The 21,530-nt window shown below is 41.1% G+C and overlaps 1 protein-coding gene across 1 annotated transcript in view; it reads right to left on the minus strand.

Moving 5' to 3' along the window:
- Positions 1–2,268: 2,268 nt before the first annotated feature.
- GSDMC (gasdermin C) overlaps positions 2,269–21,530 on the minus strand; it is a 43,454-nt gene continuing 24,192 nt past the window's right edge. Inside the window, exons 4-14 of the mRNA XM_055284859.1 lie at positions 19,697–19,862; positions 16,684–16,789; positions 14,588–14,632; positions 6,743–6,865; positions 6,151–6,192; positions 5,907–5,936; positions 5,585–5,611; positions 4,480–4,619; positions 4,040–4,169; positions 3,510–3,583; positions 2,269–2,801 (exon numbers count right to left, since the gene is read on the minus strand). Of these exons, the coding sequence (XP_055140834.1) occupies positions 2,556–2,801; positions 3,510–3,583; positions 4,040–4,169; positions 4,480–4,619; positions 5,585–5,611; positions 5,907–5,936; positions 6,151–6,192; positions 6,743–6,865; positions 14,588–14,632; positions 16,684–16,789; positions 19,697–19,862 (1,129 nt within the window). The 3' untranslated portion in view covers positions 2,269–2,555. The remainder of the gene's footprint in view (positions 2,802–3,509; positions 3,584–4,039; positions 4,170–4,479; positions 4,620–5,584; positions 5,612–5,906; positions 5,937–6,150; positions 6,193–6,742; positions 6,866–14,587; positions 14,633–16,683; positions 16,790–19,696; positions 19,863–21,530) is intronic.

Genomic DNA, 21,530 nt, shown 5'->3' on the forward strand with positions numbered 1-21,530 from the left:
CATAGTTTGCAGAGGAACAGAAACCATCTCATTTAATTGATAAAAAAAGTTGAGAAAAACTCATTTACCCTATTGTCTTTATGCAAATAGAGTTTGGACAGAGCTGCCCATGCTGAGAATGAGCATTACAGGGTGGGGAGGTGGGAAGTGATAGAGATTCCATACAAATACACTACAGGAAAAGAAGAGAGTGGAGGAATCAATTCAGGCAGAAAACATAGCTCAAGAAAAAGAACTGTTTTATGCCATGGAAGAATTTAAGAGAAATACTTTAATAAGGTAAAAACCTCAAAGCTGCAAAGATACAACAACAGAAATATGTGAAAAGAGAGATTGTAAAGCTAAGGAAATGAACTGAAGGTCACAACACAATATCTGAACTGATGAATTGGAAAGTAATTATAGTTGAGAGTTGAGTCATAGACATAGAGGAAAGAGCTGCCATGATCTCAGAGAATTCAGACGAAAAAAAATCAAAGATGCAAGAATTAGACAAGATAATGTATGGAGAATCCTAAAGGACAACTGGTATCTGTGAGGTAGGGAACCTAACAAATAGAATATAAAAGATATTTAATTATTATAAGAGGAAATTTTCCTGAAAGGAAAGAAATGAATCTGTAGCTCCCAGGAAAAGTGACATAGAGTGACTGAGACACAGGTATTGCCTGGTTAAAGTGCTTACCTTCAAGGATGAAGAAAGAATTCTTCAGGCATACATTTAGATATATATGCAAAGAGTTCGGGAAAATTTGACTAGCCTTGTTCTTCTTCAAAGCATCAATAAGTCAACGGGAGACCTTTGCATGGCTACAAAAGACTAAGGGCAAGAAGGTATTACCTGTTACCTAAAAATATAATCTCTCTCCAAGGAGTTATTCAAGAATAAAGGCAAGAGGCAAAGTTTCTCAAATATGAAGGGACTTGGGGAGTGAAGCACTACTGAAAAAATTATTTGATCACAGACATTCAAGGAATAAAATAAAATGACTGGTACTTACCAATGAATAAATTTAAACAGACTGGGAACGGTGGCTCACACCTGTAATCCCAGCACTTTGGGAGACCAAAGCAGGCAGATCACTTGGAGCCAGGAGTTCAAGACCATCCTGGCCAACATGGTGAAACCCTGTCTGTACAAAAAAAAAAAAAATACAAAAATTAGCCGAGTGTGGTGGTGCATGTCTGTAATCCCAGCTATTCAGGAAGATGAGGCACAAGAATCACTTGAACCTGGGAGGTGGAGGTTGCAGTGAGCCGAGATCGTGCCACTGCAATCCAGCCTGAGTGACAGAGCAAGACTCTGTCTCAAAAAAAAAAAAAAAAAAAAAATTTAATAAAGAATTAACACTAAACAGCCATGAGGAATACAGTTACACTCCTTGGCAATTTACAAATAATAAAATAATTGGAGATAGGAGATGACAGAAGAGCAAGATGGGAGAAGAACTCATTTTCTTGCCTTTTTTAGCAGAAAAAAAGTAGACACTGTCTAAAAGTGAAGACATGATGTGAGCAATAGGGATGACTAGAATACACTAGAGTGAAGTGGTGATTAGTCACTTGATTATTGTCATGTGGAAATGCCGGCCAAGGTGATTCTGATGAGACATCATATTTAAAATCTTGGTTGATGATTCTAGATGGCAGGGAGCCTCTAAAGGATTTTAGGCAGAGGAGTGCCATACAAAGGTTGCATTTTTAAATTATTCCCCATGCCTGCTGTGATATGAGCCTCCAGGATTCAAGGAAAATTTGAAGAGAACAAGATGGTGGCAGGACAACCAGCTGGGAGCACCAGACCAGCTGTCCAGGTGAGAAGAGGAGGGCTATGGTGAGTCAGCTGGACTGTGTCGATCGGGGATTAAGGAGAGAGAGGAGCCAAGGCGGACTCCCAGGTCTCAGCTTAGGAGGCGAGGTGGCGTTAGCAAATGACACAGAGAGCACAGAATGAGACAGATACATGACAAAGAAAATGTGACAAAATGTTAATAATTGAGGAATATGCACATACACACACACACACACACACACACACGTGGGGCTAACATTTAATATGAAACAATTTCAGACTCACAAAATGTTTCAAGAAAAAAAAAACCTCTTCTATATCCTTCACCCATATTCCCCAATTACTAATACTTTATCACATTTACTTGGTCACGTATCTGTCTATCATCAAGTCAACTTACTTTTTGTTGCATTTCAGTGTAAGTTACCGTTATGGGTACACTTCACCCAAAACAATTCAAAATGCACACCATTAACTAGAGTCAGTATTTGTTTTTATTATTTTGAAGTAAAATTTATACATAGTGAAATGCTTACGTCTTTAACATACTGTTTGAGGAGTTTTGATAAATATATAAACTCTTGTCAATATATAGAGTATTCCACCACCCCAAAACATTTCCTAAAGTCTCTACCCATTACCGTCTCTATTCCACCTGGAAACGCAAAGAGGCACAGCCCTATCTCTTGCACCCATAAGGACACTCACAGCATAGACTGGGCGAGGGCCAGCATCTCTGGACTGACTGCCCATCAGGGAGGGCTTAGGCCTCAGCCAGCTGCTGCAGCAATGAGAGAGTCCCATAGAGGGCAGACAGGGGCATCTTTGCTTCTACATCCCAGGTTGACCTGGGGTTATCCAGCTCCATCCTAAGGCCACACTCCTCCAGCAGGCCATAAGTGATGGCCAAACCCTCATTCTCATTCTGGAGTGGGTCGAGGAGCTCAGGTTTGAGGGTGAAGGGAATGCTCCAGGGGTATCTGAAGTTCGGCTCCAGGATGCTCCTTACCTAGAAGAAAGATGATCAGGTTCTACAGACCAGCCTTTAAGATCAGGAAGAGAAGGCTTCTGCCCCAGCATCCAGGGGCCATGCAGGATAATAAAAGGAGCAAGAGCTTTGGGATCCAGAGGACCAGGACTAACATGCTGGTCATACCCTATGATCTGCAGATCAAGTTATTGGAAATCAGGGAGCATTGGTTCCGCATCTACGAAATGGTGAAAATAAAACTCCCCTTGTAGAATAGTGGTGTTTTTACTTCTAAAAGTATATGCCCATATGTATGTATATAGTACATGCATATAAAGGTATGTATTTATATATACATATACTTGGAGGGAGAAAAACAGAGAAATTAGCAAATCATAACAGTATAACTAGAGCAGGAGTAATTAGCAAATGGTGACAGTGTGACTAGAGCAGGAATATTATATCCCGTTAGACTCAAAGTCCTGTGCTCCTATATGGCTATTTTAGACCTGTTGGGGAATGCTGCAGGGATTGCCATGGAAACTGAGACCCTCCTGAGGGAGGCTTATACCCACTGGACCAGGTCTCCAGAAGGACACTGCAGCTAAGGATTCCCCAGTGGCCACCCTGTGATCTGGACTCCCCTCCCAGCATAAACCTGTATCATCTCTCTCCTCAGAATCATTCTTCTTATCTCTGGTTCCCTCACCCTCTTCCCTGAACTTCTGGCCCCTGGGAAGTTCTCACCAGCTCTTGTTGCTGAAGCAGGATCCTCTTCTCCACAGAACAGGCCAGCAAATCGTGTTGGAAGTCACTCAGCACTGAGGGTGGGGGACATGTGGGGAAAGACAGTAGTGAAGATTTTTCCTCCCACCGAAAAGCAGGAGACCCCCTGAGAGAATAACTCCAAGGCAGAGGAATAAAACCCATTAGACCTGAAGGTCAAGCTCCCTGCCCTGGGAAGCCCTTCAGAATGGTCTCCAGGATGCTAAATAAGAGGGACCAGAGGATGGGATTCAGGGGCTGAAGGTTAGAATCACCCACCTCCATTGATCTGTGGATGAACATAAGCTGGTGACTTCCTAGGCCATAAACTCATTCTGTATCATACGGCAAGTTATCACAGTGAGCCCTCTGACCTTAGAGAGAGCTGTAGTGTAAGGACGAAAGATCATGGCATTCAAAGGGCTTTGGAGATGTGGCATCTAACACAGCTTTTTGGGGGGCCTGGGGACCAAACTTATGATTCTCCCATTCTTCCCTTTAATTACTCTTACCCATTATGGCTTCAAGGAGATAAAGAATGGGGTCCTTTGGGTTAAACCAAACATGGTTTGAATCCTGTTGAAGTTTCTTTAGGATGGCACCACCAGGGCCATCCAAATGACCTGAGCTGTCCAATTCCAGCTATAGAAGACAAGTATTATTGTTAATAATAATACTAATAACAGTAACGTTATATAATTTGTGTGTGTCTACTGGTGATAACCAAGGGGTAGGGGTGAGGGTTCTCTAGCTCCCCCAGGGGATTCCAAGCAGCCTCAGTAGTGTGGGCGGCACTTCCTGGCCCATTGTGCCCGGTGCCAGAGTCCCCAGTCTTTCTCATTCCCCTGGCATCTTGCTTATTCTTCCTCCTCCATGTAACTTGGGAGTCATATCTCCTAACCAATCCCATTTACAGCTTTTACCAGACCTATGCAACCGTGGAGCCCCTCACCATGTTCATCAGGTCCTGTAGAGCCCCTCTGTCTCTGAGCATGGCCAGGATACTATAGAACACGACATCCTGAACATCCTTTGAGAGCTGAGCCAGTGTCTTTATTTTCTGGAAAACCTCCTCTTGTAGATGCTTGAAATCTGCTCTCAGGCATCAACCCGACCAGAAAGTGGGGACAAGTCTTTGATTAGAACATCCTTGGAATGGCAGCCTGTTTGCACGAATATGAACCAAACTCCTCTATCCCTTTCAGCTGCTAACCAAAATTGTCTCTGCTAATGGCATGCTTGAGCTTTGTGGATAGAGCTGTCATAACAAGCTAAAAAGATGGACAATCCAGTGTTCTGAAAAGAGGAAATAGGGTACTGGGAGCAGAGACTGAGATTCTGAAAAGACATCATCACGAATGGAAGAGAATGACAAAGTGGTCATTTCTAGGACATGTCAGGAATACTGTAAAATCTAGCATTGGGCTTTAGAGGCAAAAAACTCAGGTGCTCTGGAATCAGTTTCCAGATGTTATGGGATGTTATGAGGATTAAAAGAGTTTATGTAGGCCAAGCATGATTGCTCACACCTGTAATCCCAGCACTTCAGGAGGCTGACATGGGGGGATTGCTTGAGGCCAGGAATTCAAGACCAGCCTGGTCAACATAGTAAGATCTCATCTCAAAAAAACAAGAGAGAGAGAGAGTTTATGTATGTAAGGCACTTGGCACATATAAGCTACCCTTATTATCATGCAATTTTGCCAGTATCCTCAATGTTTATGAAGAATTAACCAAGGGGTGGATGTTGGGGGTCCTCTGTCTCTCCCAGGAGGCATCTGGCACCCTCAGGGTGATCTGCTTGAGATGAGAGATCACTGGATTGGAAGCTCCAAAGAGGCAAGAATTTGTCTGCTTGGTTCACAGCCATAATTTTCAGGTTCAGAATAATTCTTGTTGTCCAATAAGTCCTTGATAAATGTTTGTTTGTTTCACAAGCAAAGTGCAAATTTGGAAGTGGACTTCAGTTTCTGACTTGCATAGAAACCACCAACTTAGGTGCTCAGACTTGCAGCTCCCACCCAGAAGCCCCAGATTCCCCCTTAATAAATACTTACTTTGCCAGAAGGGTTCCTCTATTCTTCCTAGAAGGAGAATCAAGTCATCATCTCACTTCCTCATCCCCCCAAATTTGCTTTTCAGATGTTTTGGAGGGTTCTGCTCTCCTACCACCTCCTCCCTCTTACTTAACTTCTTCCTGCCCCCATTCCCATTCATTCCTCCATGTTCTCAGCTTTCTGGACCCTTCCCATTCCACATGACCAAGGGCCAGGCCCTAAGGCAGTGGTGGCAAAGGCAAGGCAGGGGCAATCTGCCCTACTTACCCCATGTGTGCAGGATGGGATCTCCACCCCCCACCTCCGGCAAACTCACACTTACCTACTGGGAGGATGCGAACTTGTTCGTATTCTAAAAAGAGAAATGAAATTCCTCACCAAAGAGGCTCAAAGACTAGATTTCTCCAATCTTCTGCCCTTCTTTCCCTGAACCCCTCTTCTCTATCTGTTCCTGCCCTTTTCCCAAGAAGCCAGAACCCAAGACCTTGGGTAATAGCACCAAAGGCAATCAGTTGTTTTTTTGTTGTGCAGATTGTCCTGGAAGGGGAGGGCCAGATTCCACTCACTTGGCAAATGCCCACTCAAAAATTGCTGTGTCAGAAATAGCTCTGGAAAGAGAAAGAAAAGTGTTTACTCACCAAACATTAGTCTACCCCTACTTTTCCTTTTCTACTTCTTTCCCTCTTGGTCTCACCTCTAACTCCTCTATCCTCCCCTTATTTCTCACATGACCATCAGTTCAGTTGAAAAACTTCCCCAGAGAGATGGATCCCCAGGCAGCCTCTTTCCCCAACAGACTCACACCCTATCCCAATGTTCAAAGGAGAAAGCCTGGTTTCCCTGTGGCCCCAGGGGACAGTGGCTGGGTCAGAGGAAGGGGACAGTTGCAGGAAATGGAGGAGCATGACTGGGGGAATGTTCTCTGTGGGTCTGTGTGGGCTGAGCCCAAGCAGGGCTCTTGTGGGAATCCAAAGCAGGTCAGGGATCAGCAGTGCCTAAGTTCTAGGCAAAAAAACACTGCCAGAGGAGGATGAGCAAGATGGTGCAATAGAAGCCTACATGGTTCATACACCCCACATAAACACCAAATTTTAACAACTATCTGCATAAAGAAAAGCACCAACATAGAAGCAAAAATCAGGTGAGCAATCACAGTACCTGGTTTTAACTTCATATCATTGGATGAGGCATTGAAGAGGGTTGGAGAGATGGTATGAAATGATGGTAGCCACTCCTCACTCCTCGCAGCACAGTAGCCTAGCCTCTGGGAAATTTTGTACTCTTGGGAGAGAGGGAGAGCACAGTGACTGGGTGACTTTACATTGAATTCAGTACTGCCTTGTCATAGCAGAGAGCAGAGCCAGGCTGGGCTCAATCAGTGCCAGTGCACAAAGGGAGCATTTGGACAAGACCCACTCAAAGAGGAATTGCCCATTCCTTCTTTAAGAACTCAAGTTTCTTGGCAAGCCTCACAAATGCCAGCCAAAGTGCTCCGGAGTCTTGGTAAACTTAAAGATCAGTCTAGGACAGAAGGACTGCAATGTTTAGGCAATTTCTAATGCTGAGCTGGGCTCAGAGCCAGAGGACTAGAGTGACATGTGACCTAAAGAGACACCAGCTGGGGTGACTAAAAAAAGGTGCTTGCACTACCCCAATCTCAGGCAGTACAGCTCACAGCAATTACAGTGCTCATTCCCTTTGCTTAAGTGGAAGAGAGTGAAGAGTACAGAGGATTCTATCCTGCATCTTGGATACCATCTCAGCCACAGTAGGATAGGAGACTGGGTAGAGTTGTGAGGGCCCCATTCCAAGCCCTAGCTCCTGGGCAACATCTCTAGACACCCCTGGGTGAAAAGGGAACCTACTGCCTTGAAGGGAAGAACACAGTCCTGGCAGAATTCATCATCTGCTGAATAAAGAACCAATGGGCCCTAAATAACCAGCAGCAGTACCCAGGTGGTATGTAGTGGGCCTTCGGCTCTGAGATGTGCTAACTAAAGATGTGACTCAGCATATTCCCAGTTGTGATGGCTATGGTGAAAGACTCCTTCTGTTTGAGAAAAGCAGAGGGAAAAGTAAAGAGGAGGCTTTGCCTTGCATCTTAGGTAACAGTTCAGCCACAGTGGCGTAGTGCACCAAGCAGGCTCTTGGGGCCCTTAAGACCAGGCCGAGGATCTTCCACAGCATTTCTGGACCTGCCCTGGGCCAGAGGAGAGCCCACTTCCCTAAAGGGTGAGACCCAGGCCAGACACCATTTACCACAAGCTGACTGATGAGCCCTTGGGCTGTCAGCAAACATATGCAGTGGCCTGGCAGAACCCCTCATGGGCCAGTGGTAATGGTGGCCACAGAGAGAGCTCCTCTACCTGTGAAAAGGGGAGGTAAGAGTGGGAAAAACTTTGTCTTGTGATTTGAGTGATAGCTTAGCAGCAGTAGAATAGAATATAAGGTAAATTTATAAGATGTTTTACTTCAACCCCTAGCTCCCAAACAGCATCTCTGTACCCACCCAGGGCCTGGGAAAACTCACTGCTCTGAAGGGAAGTGAAAAAACCTCACTGGCTTTGTCACCTGCTGATTGTAGAGCCCTAGGGCCTTGAGTGAACACAGGTGGTAGCCAAGTAGTGGTTACAGCAGGCCTTGGGTGCTGTGCTGGCTTCAGGTCTAACCCAGTGTAGTGCCAGTGGTGGTGGCCACAGACGTGCTTGCATCACCGCACTCCCAATTTCAGGTGGCTCAGTACAGAGAGAGAGAGATCCCATTTGTTTGGGAGAAAGTAAAGGGAAAAAACAAGAGTCTCTGCCTGGAAATCCAGGTAATTTTTCTGGATCTTATGCAAGACCACCAAAGCAGAACCTCTGTGAGTCTGCAACAACCACAGAGATATCAAACAGGAAGTCCAAGTCCCTTTGAACACCTTCTCAAGGACAGGCACAAACAAGCCCAGACTGAGAAGACTACAATAAATACCTAACTCATCAATGCCTAGATACCAAAAAACATCTACAAGAATCAGGATCATCCAGGAAAACATGACCTCACCAATGAACTAAACAAGGCACCAGGGACAAATCCTGGAAGAAAAAGAGTCATGTGACCTTTCAGATAAAGAATTCAGAATAGTATTTTGAAGAAACTCAAAGGAATTCAAGATAACATGAGAAGGAATTCAGAATTCTATCAGGTACATTTAAAAAAGAAATTGAAATAATTAAAAAGAATTAAGCAGAAATTCTGGAGTTGAAAAAGGCAACTGACATACTGAAGAATGCCTGAGGAGTCACTTAATAATAGACTCGATCAAGCATAAGGAAGTATTAGTGAGCTTGAAGACAGCCTATTTGAAAATATACAGTCAGAGGAACCAAAAGAAAAAAGAATAAAAAACAATGAAGCACACACATATGATCTAGAAAATAGCCTCAGAAAGACAAATCTAAAAGTTGTTGACCTTAAAGAGGACATAGAGAAAGAGATAGGGTAAGAAAGTTTATCCAAAGGAATAATATTAAGAATTTCCAAAACCTATAGAAAGATATCAACATTCAAGTACAAGTAAGTTATAGAACACCACGCAGATTTAAACCAAAGCAGACTGCCTCAAAGTGTCTCATAATCAAACTCTCAAAGATCAAGGATAAAGAAAGGATCCTAAAGCAGCAAGGAAAAAGAAACAAATAGCATACAATGGAGCTGCAATATGTCTGGCAGCAGACTTTTCACTGGAAACCTTACAGGCCGGGAGAGAATGGCATGACATATTTAAATTGCTGAAGAAAAAACACTTTTATCCTAGAATAGTATAACTGGCAAAAATATCCTCCAAGGATGAAGGAGAAATAAAGACATCTCCAGACAAACAAAAGCTGAGTAATTTCATCAATACCAGACCTATCTTATAAGAAATGTTAAAGGGAGTTCTTCAGTCTGAAAGAAAAGGACATTAATGAGCAAGAAGAAATCATCTAAAGATACAAAACTCACTGGTAATAGGAAGCACATGGAAAAACATAAACATTTTAACACTATAATTTTGGCATGTAAACTACTCTCAAGCAGAAAGACTAAATGATGAATCAATCAAAAATAACAACTACAACAACTTTTCAAGACATAGTACAATAAGACATAAAGACAAACAACAAAAAGTTAGAAAGTGGGAAGGAGGTAAAGTATAGCGTTTTTATTTTATTAGGTTTCTTTTTGCCTATTAGTTCATTTGTTTATGCAATCAAAGTTCTCTTCAGTTTAAAATAATGGGTTATGAGACAGTATTTGCAAGTCTTACAGTAACCTCAAATCAAAAAACCTACAATGGATACAGAAAACAAAAAGCAAAAAATAAAACACCACGAGAAAAAATCACCTTCACTAAAAGGAAGGCAAAAAGGAAGAAAAGAAGGCCAGAAAACAAATAACAAAATGGCAGGAGTAAATCCCTATTTATCAACATAACATTAATTGTAAATGGGCTAAACTCATCAATCAAAAGATGAAGAGTGGCTGAATGGATTTAAAAAAAGATTCCATGATATGTTGCCTACAAGAAACACACTTCACCTATAAAGATACACATAGACTGAAAATAAAGGGATGGAAAAAGATATTCCATGCTAATGGAAACCAAAAAAAAAAAGCAGGAATAGCTATACTTACGTCAGACAAAATAGATTTCAAGACAAAAACTGTAAGGAGAGACAAAAAAGGTCATTATATAAAGATAAGGGGGTCAATCTAGCAACAGGACATAATGATGGTAAATATATATGCATCAACACTGGAGTACCCAGATATATAAAGCAAATATTATTAGAGCTAAAGAGAGAGATATTATTAGAGCTAAAGAGAGAGAGAGCTAAAGAGAGATTATTAGAGCTGAAGAGGCAGTAATAGGTGGAGACCTCAACACCCTACTTTCAGCACTGAACAGATCTCCCAGAAAGAAACTCAAGAAAGAAACATGAGACTTATTCTGCACTATAGAACAAATAGACCTAATAGATACTTACAGAACATTTCATCTAAAGGCTGCAGAACACACATTTTTTTCTCCTCAGCACATGGATCATTCTCAATGATACACCATATGTTAGGTCACAAAACAAGTGTTAAAACATTCCAAAATATTGAAATAATATCAACCATCTTCTCTGACCACAATGGAATAAAACTAGAAATCAACAATAAGAGGAATTTTGGAAACTATACAAATACATGGAAACTAAACAATATGCTCCTGAATGACCAGTGGGTCAAGGAAAACATTAATAAGGAAATTGAAACATTTCTTGAAACAAATGAGAATGGAAACACAATATACCAAAAGCTGTGGGACAAAACAAAGCAGTACAAAGAGGCATATTGATAGTTATAAGTGCCTACATCAAAAAAGAAGAAAAACTTCATAAAAAACTACCTAATGATGCATCTTAAAGAACTAGAAAAGCAAGATCAAACCAAATCCAAAATTAGAAAAAAAGAAATAATAAAGATCAGAGTAGAAATAAATGAAATTAAAGTGAAGAAAACAATACAAAAGATCAATGAAACAAAAAGTTAGATCAATGAAACAAAAAGTTGGTTTTTTGAAAAGATATACAAAATTGGCAAAACTTTAGCCACACCAATAAAAAAAATGGAGAGGACACAAATAAATAAAATCAGAGACGAAAAAGGAGACATTACAACTGATACAGCAGAAATTTAAAGGATCATTAGTGGCTACTATGAGCAACCATATGCCAATAAATTGGAAAATCTAGAGAAAAATGATACATTCCTAGACACAGAGAACCTACCAAGATTAAACCATGAAGAAATTTAAAACCTGAACAGATCACTAATGAGTAATGAGATAGAAGCTGTAATAAAATGTCTACCAGTAAAGCAAAGCCCAGGACCTGATGGATTCACTGCTGAATTCTACCAAACATTTAAAGCAAAATATGAATACTAGTCCTACTCAAACTGTTCCAAAAAATAGAAGAGAGAATACTTCAAAACTCATTCTATGAGGCCAGTATTACCCAGATACCAAAACTAAATGAAGATACATCAAAAAAAGAAAAAAAAACCTATAGGCAATATCTCTGATGAATATTGATGCAAAAATTTTCAACAAAATACTAGCAAACTGAATTCAATGAAACATTAACAAGGTCATTTACAGCCAGGTGTCATGGCTCACACCTGTAATCCCAGCACTTTGGGAGGCCAAGGTGGGCAGATTACTTGAGCTCAGGAGTTTGAGACCAGCCTCAGCAACATGGTGAGACCATGTCTCTACAAAAAAATACAAAAATTAGCCAGGCATGGTGACACATGCCTGTAGTCCTAGCTACTTGGGGGCTGAGTTGAGAGGATCATTTCAGCATGTGAGGCAGAGATTGCAGTGAGCCATGTTCATGCCACTACCACTACAGCCTGAGCAACAATGTAAAATCCTGTCTCAAAATAAGAAAAGAAAAGAATTCATCATGAGCAAGTAAGATTTATCCCAGGGATGCAAAGATAGTTGAACATACACAAATCAATCAATGTGATACATTATATCAACAGAATGAAGGACAAAAACCATATGATCATTTCCATTGATGCTAAAAAGGTATTTCATAAAGTTAAACATCCCTTCATGATAAAAACCCTTTAAAAACCAGGTATAGAAGAAAGATACCTCAACATGATAAAATCCACATATGACAGACCCACAGCTAGTTTCATACTGAGTGGGGAAAAATTGAAAGCCTTTCCTCTTAGATCTGAAACATGACAAGAAGGTCCACATTCAACTATTGCTATTCAGCACAGTGCTGGAAGTCTTAGCTAGAGCAATCAGACAGGAGAAAGAACTAAAGGGCATCCAAATTGGAAAGGAAGAAGTCAAATCATCCTTGTTCACAGATGATATGATCTTATATTTGGAAAAACCATAAAGGCTCCACTAAAAAAACTATTAGAACTGATAAACAAATTCAGTAAAGTTGAGGAATATAAAATCAACATACAAAAATCAGTAGCATTTCTATATGCCAACAGTGAACACTCTAAAATAGAAATTTAAAAATTAATCTCATTGACAATAGGGATAAAATAAAACATCTAGGAATTACTTAACCAAAGAAGTGAAAGGTCTCTACAATAAAAACTATAAAAAATTGATGAAAGAAATTGAAGAAGGCACCAAAAAAGTGAAAAGACATTCCATGTTCATGGATTGGAATAATTAAAATTGTTAAAATGTCCATACTCCCCAAAGCAATCTACAGATTCAATGCAATCCCTATCAAAACACCAATGACATTCTTCACAGTAAGAAAAAAAAAATTCTAAAATTCATATGGAAGCACAAAAGACCCAGAATAGCCAAAGCTATCCTCAGCAAAAAGAACAAAACCAGAAGAATCACATTACCTGACTTCAAAATAAACTGCAGAGCTATAGTAACCAAAACAACATGGTACTTCCATAAAAACGGACACATAACCAATGGAACAAAATAGAGAACCTAGAAACAAATCTATGTACCTACAGTGAACCATCTTTGACAAAGGTGCCAAGCATACAATGGAGAAAGGACAGTCTCTTCAATAAATGGTGCTGGGAAAACTGGATATCCATATCCAGGAGAATGAAACTAGACCCCTATCTCTTACCATATACAAAAATCAAATCAAAATCATTTAAAGACTTAAATCTAAGGCCTCAAACTATGAAACTACTAAAATAAAACATTAAGGAAACTCTTCAGGACAATGGTCTGGGCAAAGATTTCTTGAGTAAATACTCCACAAGCACTGGCAACTAAAGCAAAAATAGACAAATGGGATTGCATCAAGCTAAAAAGCTTCTTCACAGGAAAGGAAACAATCAACAAAGTGAAGACACAACCCACAGAATTGGAGAAAATATTTGCAAACTACCCATCTGAGAAGGGATTAATAACCAGAATATTTAAGAAACTCAAATGACTCTATAGAAACAAATCTAATAATCTGACTGAAAATGGGCAAAAGATGTAAGTAGACATTTCTCAAAAGAAGATATACAAATAGCAAACAGACATATGAAAATGTGCTCAACATCATTGATCATCTGAGAAATGCAAATCAAAACTACAATGAGGTATCATCTCACCCCTGTTAAAATGGCTTATATCCAAGACAGGAATTAACACATGCTAGGGAGGATGCAGAGAAAAGGAGACTCTCATATGCTGTTGATGGGAATGTAAATTAGTACAACTACTCTGGAGAACAGTTTGGACCTTCCTCAAAAAACGAAAACCAGAGTTACCATATGATCCAGCAATCTCACTGCTGGGTATATACACCAAAAGGCAGGCAATCAGTATATCAAAGATAGATTTAAGAACAAACATTGCAACATTGTTCACAATAGTCAAGATTTGGAAGCAAACTAACTGTCCATCAACAGATGAATGTATAAAGAAAATATCATACATCTACACAATGGTATACTATTTACCCGTTTAAAAAAAAGGAATGAGATCCTATTATTTGCAAAAACATGAATGAAACTGGAGTTCATTATGTTAAGTGAAATAAGTCAGGAATAGAAAGACAAACATCTTATGTTTTCACTTACTTGTGGGATGTAAAAATCAAAACAGTTAAACACATATAGATAGAAGGATGCTACCTGAGACTGGGAAGGGTGGTGGGTGGGCCTGGGGGAGAGGTAGGGATGGTAATGGGCACATTTTAAAAAGCTAGAAAGAATGAATAATACCTAGCATTTGATAGCACAACAGGGTGACTACAGTCAAAATAATTTAATTGTACATTTTTTAAAAACTAAGAGTATAACTGGATTGCTTATAACATGAAGGATAAATAGTTGAGGAGATGAATACTCCATTTTCCATTACGTGATTATTACACATTGCATGCCTGTAACAAAACATCTCATGTACCTTACAAATATATATCCCTCCTATGTACTCACAAAAATAAAAAAATAAAAAGACCAGGCTTTGGAACTCACCATCTTGAAAGGTTCTCTGTTCATCATCATCTGAGATGAGAATGGCTGAATGGAAAAGAAGAACTTCCATTAAGAGAGTTGAGGTTATTCCTTCCTGAGTCTTTCACATAGCCTGAACCTGGACCAGGGAACCTCTTGTATCAAAACCACTGGGATGGCTGTTAAATATGACCACTGGCCTCACTCTGTGCCTTCTGAATCACTTTGAAGGGTGCCCTGGAACCTGCATTTAAATAAGCAATTTATGTAATCATTTTGCCATCCAACATTTGGAAATTACCTTGGTAGAGTAAAGGAACTCAGCTCCCTTTGACCTTCACTAGGTAGGATTGCCTCTTGCTGCCCTTTTCTCACTGATCTGCCTTACTTACCACTCTCAATTTGGCATATTCTTGGACGATTTCACATTCCATGTAGAGAAATATGCTGAGGTCTGAAATTCACCTAACACTAGAGTGTAAGTGTTCAACAGGGGAAAGAGCCTATGAAGAAGACAAAAAGATTGTATATGGGTTGAAAAGTGTGAACTGAATGAAGTTAGAGGAAAAGCTAACCTCACAGCAGTGACTGCAAGTCATGTTCTGACTACTAGCGGAGAGAGTGGCGCTCCTCTATGTCAGATGCCTCATCTGTAAAATGGAAATGAGATCTTCTCTCCCTAGCTGATGCAAGGAATGGAGATACATGTCCAGCAATGTAACTGACACCAATTCATCTTCACCCTCTCCAGTTCATCAGGATCTTTCCCCTAGCCTGACAACAGGCTCAAGTCTTCACCATCTCATAAACCCCCTTCCCAAAGCTAAGTGTCCTCCTTTAGTTATCACCTCCTCCCACCTATTGTCCCCTCACAGCCAACTTCCTTCAAGAATCATCTACACACTGGGTCCTCACTTCCCCTCTTTGCATTCACACTTGAACCACTGTAGTTTATTCTCCAATGAATCCAACTTGCTTCAGTCACCAATGAATACAGACTTGATTCTATCTGGATACTACAACATCATGTTCTGTGGGGTCTTCTTTTATCTGACCACATCATTTTTTGTTTGTTGTTGATGATGATATTTTGAAACTAGTGCTCCTTTTCTTTTCCTTCTATGTTAAAATCATCTTATCATTCACCATGACCTTTGATAGTGCCACCATCTCCTGGTGCCCTCAGCAGGAGTCTCTGACCTCCCCTGAGAGTGGGAATCCCATTCTCACCCCTTCTCCTCATTAGAGAGCTGCTTTGGATATGGTCAGTCTTTCCAGAAGCCAGAGTCCTCTAACTGAAAGATTGGAGAGAGTTCAGCCTCATTCTGTCTATGGCCACTGATGGGAGGTAACTGACATCAGGACACTCCCTTTACCATGTTGCAGTGAGGATACTATAGGCCGTAGAGGGTGAGAGTGAGTGTGCAAGAAGGAGGAGCTGAGCTCCATCTGTATTAGAATGAGCTCTAGCTGGGACTCAGCATTTGGGAAGGGAGAGAACAAGGACTCTGAGAGCTAGATGTGTTCCCAGCACTCACCATCGCACCCAGGTATGCAACTGACACAGATGCTTCTGCCCACATGGAGTCTAAACCCAAAGTGTGTGTGGTCAGGACCTGTGCATTTTGAGGCTGATGAAGGAGGGAAAGATGTAGATAAAATTTGGGCTTATGTTCTTAGGGCATTGTGTCTGCAGTTTTGTTTGTGATTGTGATGTTGTTACCTCATAGGACCTTAATGTGGGGTTATGGGTAACCTTGGGTAAGCCTCTGTGGCTGATGAGTTGCTGAGGGTACTTAAGTGAATAAGGATGGTTAGGATTAAGGTTGGAATTTGCCCAGTGCTAACAACAATCCAAGATGAACAAGTTGGATTACTTTCCATGTACGAGGCTGTCTCTGCCAATAGCAGCATTTCAGCCAGGCAATGCTTGGAGGTGCCTCTGTGTGGTGAGATGGGTGTGTGCCCTGGACAGTAAGAAATGTGCACGCTTCTCCTTGGATAGGCAGAGCAGCAAAGGTTGCATATTATGGTTATTTTCCTCTCATTTCTCTCTCAGGAGAAGCAGACGCCCCCCTCCACCACCATCTGCCTTGCTGAGCTCTGCTTGCTCCCACCTTTCTCCTTGATAACCAGCTGCTTTCTCTTATAAGCCATCACCATGCCTTTCTGCAGAGTCAGTGCCTTCTTCTTCACTCTGAGACTCTCTCCTTGGCCTTGACCCTGGGGAAAGAAACCAGACAATACAGTATCAAATGCATATAATGTAATTTTAAAAGTCAGATGGCTCTAGAAAGCTCATTAGGAAAAACACCAGCATTCCCTGCTCTCATCCTCCCTACTGCTGACTTCTGATTTCCAATCACTGCTCTTTCTTCCTTATTTCATCCTGTGCCCATCTTCCCATTTCTCAATTTCATGTTGATATTGCAATGTTTTTATTTCTTTCCAGATTTAACTATTTATTCTCTCTTTTTGATTATGTTGAATTTGTTTTCCTTCTCTTTCCTCATTCCTTATTTCCCTTCTCCCATCTTCCTAAAATATTAACATCCCAATGTTTAAGTTAATATTCACTGTTTATTCTTGGGGAAAACTGCTTTTCCCCATCCTGATCTTTCCTTTATCAGTTAATGTGATGTCCCTGTGCCTTCTCTGTCTCTTTACTCATTCTCTCCAGAGGAGATGGGGGACACATTTTTTTGAAACCTTGTACATCTAAAGACATTTTTATTGTACCTCTCACACTTGATTGATATTTTGACTGGCCATAGAATTCTTGGCTGGAATTCTCTGGAATATGACTTTATTTCCCTTTTAGAAATATTTATGGTTGTCTTTTTGAGGTAAGTGTTCTGAAAATTCACACTTATGTTTTGTGGGGGTGGATCTATGTTGACTAAAGAAACCATGCCTTCAGTGGACACTTTCATTCTGGAAACACATTCTTTGGGTCTCAGAACCTTCCTTGTATTTCCTCCTGAAAGATTTTCCACATTGCATTATGTCTTTGTTCTCCCCTTCTGGAACTCATATTATTCAGGAGTAGTTAAATCTCCTTGACTGTTCTTCAAGTTTTCTTTTGTTTTAATTGAGACAGTGTCTCATTCTGTCGCCCAGGCTGGAATGCAGTGGCACAATCATGGCTCACAACAGCTGCAACTTCCCAGGCTCAAGCAATTCTCCCACCTCAGCCTCCCAAGTAGCTGGAAATACAGGCATGTGCCACTGCACCTGGCCAATTTTTTGTTTATATTTTGTAGAGACAAGACCTCACTATGTTGCCCAGGCTAGTTTTGAACTCCTGAGCTCAAGCAATCCACCAGCATGAGCCTCCCAAAGTGCTAGGATTACAGGCATGAGCCACTGTGCCTAGCCTCCAAATTTTTTAATGAATATTTTCCTGTCTTTTTGCTTACTTTCTTCCTGGAAATTTCTTCCATTTTGCTTTTTGACTCTTCTATTTAAGAAAAAGAATAATAAATTGCTACTACTCTATTTTTCATTTCGAAGAGCTATAAATACCCTTTTTACAGAGCATTATTCTTTCATGAAAATAAAACACTATCTCTTTAAGGGGATCAAGTATTTCTTACCTTCCTATGTTGTTTTTGTTTCCTCTAATTTCCTAATTTCGAAGTGTTTTTGTTTTGTGTTTTAGGCTTTCCTCAAGTATCTGTGACTTTTTTTCTGTTTTGCTAACGAATGAAGCATGAAAGCTGTAAAGTGTGCATAGGTAGGGCATGCTGAGTAGAGGTTTCACTTTGGGGCAACCAGGCAGAGATTAAACTATCTCTTTGGAGTCTCCAGTTGTTGGTGCTTTTTTAGTTATTTCTTTTGTACTGGTTAATTTTCTTAGGAAATAATTCTTCAATGTCCCACCTAGGCTGCGTGTTGTGGGGGCTGAAAGGGTAGAGACATGATGCCTGGAGCTGAATGGGGAAAGGGGCTCAATGTCCCCACTCTCAATGAGGACTTGCACTTATTTTCCTTTTCCAATATGGCTCCTCACTCCCACCCTTCACTGTAACTAGTCTCCCTAAATCTAGAACCCACAGGGAATAAGTTTTCAAGAAGGTCTTCTGCCAGAGTGCGTGAGATTAGGTGCCTGGCTATGCAGAGGTGGGAAGGGATTTGGGCTCTGAGTGTTCCTTATAATTCCCTGAAGTGATTATTACACATTGTATGCCTATATCAAAATATCTCATGTACCCCATGAATGTATACATCTACTATATACCCACAAACATTTTTTAAAAAATTAAAAAGATTTCCAATCAATATTCTTACTTTCAGTCCCACCTACACCCTATCTTCAGAGGTAGCTAGTGCCTCCGATTCCTGAACCTTTTGGGGGTTCTTGTTTCTAGACTTTCTTCCCCGCTGCAGGTGGGGGTCCATTATTCCTGCTTTCCAGGGTCCGTAACCATTTGTCCACTTTTTAGCAGTAACTCATTGGCATTGGGAAACTTAGTACACATATCAGGTTTCTTCTTTAGTTTCTAACGCTCTTAAGTAAGGACAAACTACACAGACATAGTGTAAAAGCACATTATAACACATATAAACTTTATAAGCCCTTGACCCATACTTAATCTGAATAGTTGATAAATGAATTTATTTATATTAAAAAATATTATACTTGGTTATTGTGAATGACTCATGTAAGTCACATGTGCTTGAAAAGATACTTTGATCTCCCTCGTTGAAATATTTCTTATCAGGTTACCTTAGAGTTTAAAAGTACTTTAAAAACCGGGGTTTGGTGTTAGTGGTCCCTCATTTCTTCCAGCCATAAAACTAGACTGTATATAACACAGTGGCCACTCATTTGAATTCTGCAGAATTTATCATTTACCCAAAGCAAAACACAATACTAAATAATTAAATATATTTCTGATTTTGTCAATACTGTGTGACCCCGTATAGTAAAACACTGTAACGGAGGATATTAGAATATACTCTCAGATCAGAAGTCAGGATACATTGACATGTAAGAAGTGGGAAATAATGACTCCATCCCTTGTAATCCCTGGAAATAGAGTCCAGAGCCCCCTAGGAAAAGAAGCTTGGCTGCCAGGACTGGCTGTATTTTTTGAATTTCAATCCCACTTCAGGACAACTTTATACCTTGCCATAGGTAATCCAAAGAGAAATTTTCCCTAAAATATTCACACTACTGCTATCGTACAGCACAGTATTGTTGATCAGTTCAACAGCCTCTGTCACCACGTACAGGTTGTCCCCTCTCCTCCGGCACTCCTTCAGAAATGATGGCTCTGGATCCAACAGTTTCCTGGGGATTTAAGGAAGGAGGAGGAGAGTCAGAGTGGGAAAGTGATGCCTTTTCAGGTTACTCTGGGTGCCCTTCTCCTCAAGACCTGGGAGGGGTGCAATGCCTTTGGACCCTGACAGGTGAGTCCCCAGTGGGTGTTAGGGCAGCAGAATGTTTTATCTGATATACAGGATAGAGGAGATCCCATTGATGGTGGTTTGGGTGTGAGAGTATATGTACCATATTGTTAAAGGCATCTGCATTTTACTAAATTATACTGGTCCTTTTAAGGGGTAATTTATAGAATTTTAGCACTAGAGTCTCTCAGAAAAAAAAGGGCTAGAAGCAGACAGGTTCAGATGATTAAGAACAGTCTTTCGGAGGTCCTGTTGTCAAAGCTGGGTATTCACACCGAACGTGTCCATTAGCACAATCAGGGTGGGCTGGGGAGCAGACAGATAAAGTGGAATGAAGCAGGGAAGACTCTGGATGATTTCATGACCATTACGGATTTACTGTCCTTGGTGGGTGGATTGGCAGGGCTGACTTGATGATGTAGTTTCCAGGGATATATGAATGGTTTAAAGTACTGAAGATAGAGTTCATTTCTATTTCAGTTCTTTCTGAGGCTCAACCTTGATTCTACTCAAGGCACCCATGGAGTCAGTGTTCTAGATAACAGTCATGTGGAAAATTGAGGGATTCTTAATTTGCTTTTCAGTAGAGGAGGTTACTGAGCACACAGTATTAGGTTTTGTCATAGCTGTCTTCTTACCATGCCCTTAGATGCTATGTTATATGACCCCTACTTATCTTCTAAGCTTCATGTTATATCTCCTTTATCCTGGTTGTCTAAGCTTCCAACTCACTGACCTCGCCCCTTATCCTGAAAACACCAAGCTTGGTGTTTCACCCTTCATTAGAAGGGTAAGATTTTTACTTTGGCAGCATCACCCCTTCCCAGGCGCCATCACAACATGAATGGAGTTCCCCTGGGCCCATGATCTCTTCAATGGGAAAAAGAGAGCCAAAGTATATATCCAGCTTCAAACGGCATTCCAAAGCGCATCCTAGGAGGTCCACTCTGTCCCATGTCACAGAGAACATTGAGGGAATCAGCAGGACTAGACCACCTGGGGTCACCTAGAAGCAAAGAAGTGGTCAAGGCCTCAGCATGGATCTTGGCAGTGACATTGCATTCCTACTAGCAGTGGCACCCAATCAGAGAGACCAGCCAGCAGCTTGCCCACCTGCAGACCCAAGCCAACAAATTTGTCTGGCCAGAAAGTATGGTAGGCAGTTTCTGTCTGGCTTGCATCCTTAACCAGTGGTATAGCCTCCCTGTGGAGGTCAGCCTCAGAGCCCAACCTAAGTTCCTTGTGAGACAGGAAAGCCAGCCAGCAACCCTGCCTAACTGTGGAGCACAGCCTCTGGCCCCAACTGACCCAGGATCCTCCACAACAACTCTGCCCAGCCTCAGGGCCCACCCTAAGACTTTGCTCAAATAGGGAGGCCAGCCGGCAACCACACCTAACTGCAGAGCACAGCCTCTGGCCTGGCCCGACCAGGAAGTCCAAACAGTGACCCTTTCCAAATTCAGAGCCCAGCCCCAGGCACCACTTAAGCAGGAAGTCAAGCTGGTGACTCTGCCTAACTGTGGAGCAGTCTGTTACTCTGCCTTATGAAGGA

The sequence above is a fragment of the Symphalangus syndactylus genome, chromosome 7 (assembly GCF_028878055.3).
Source record: "Symphalangus syndactylus isolate Jambi chromosome 7, NHGRI_mSymSyn1-v2.1_pri, whole genome shotgun sequence".
In the NCBI taxonomy this organism is placed as follows: domain Eukaryota; kingdom Metazoa; phylum Chordata; class Mammalia; order Primates; family Hylobatidae; genus Symphalangus; species Symphalangus syndactylus.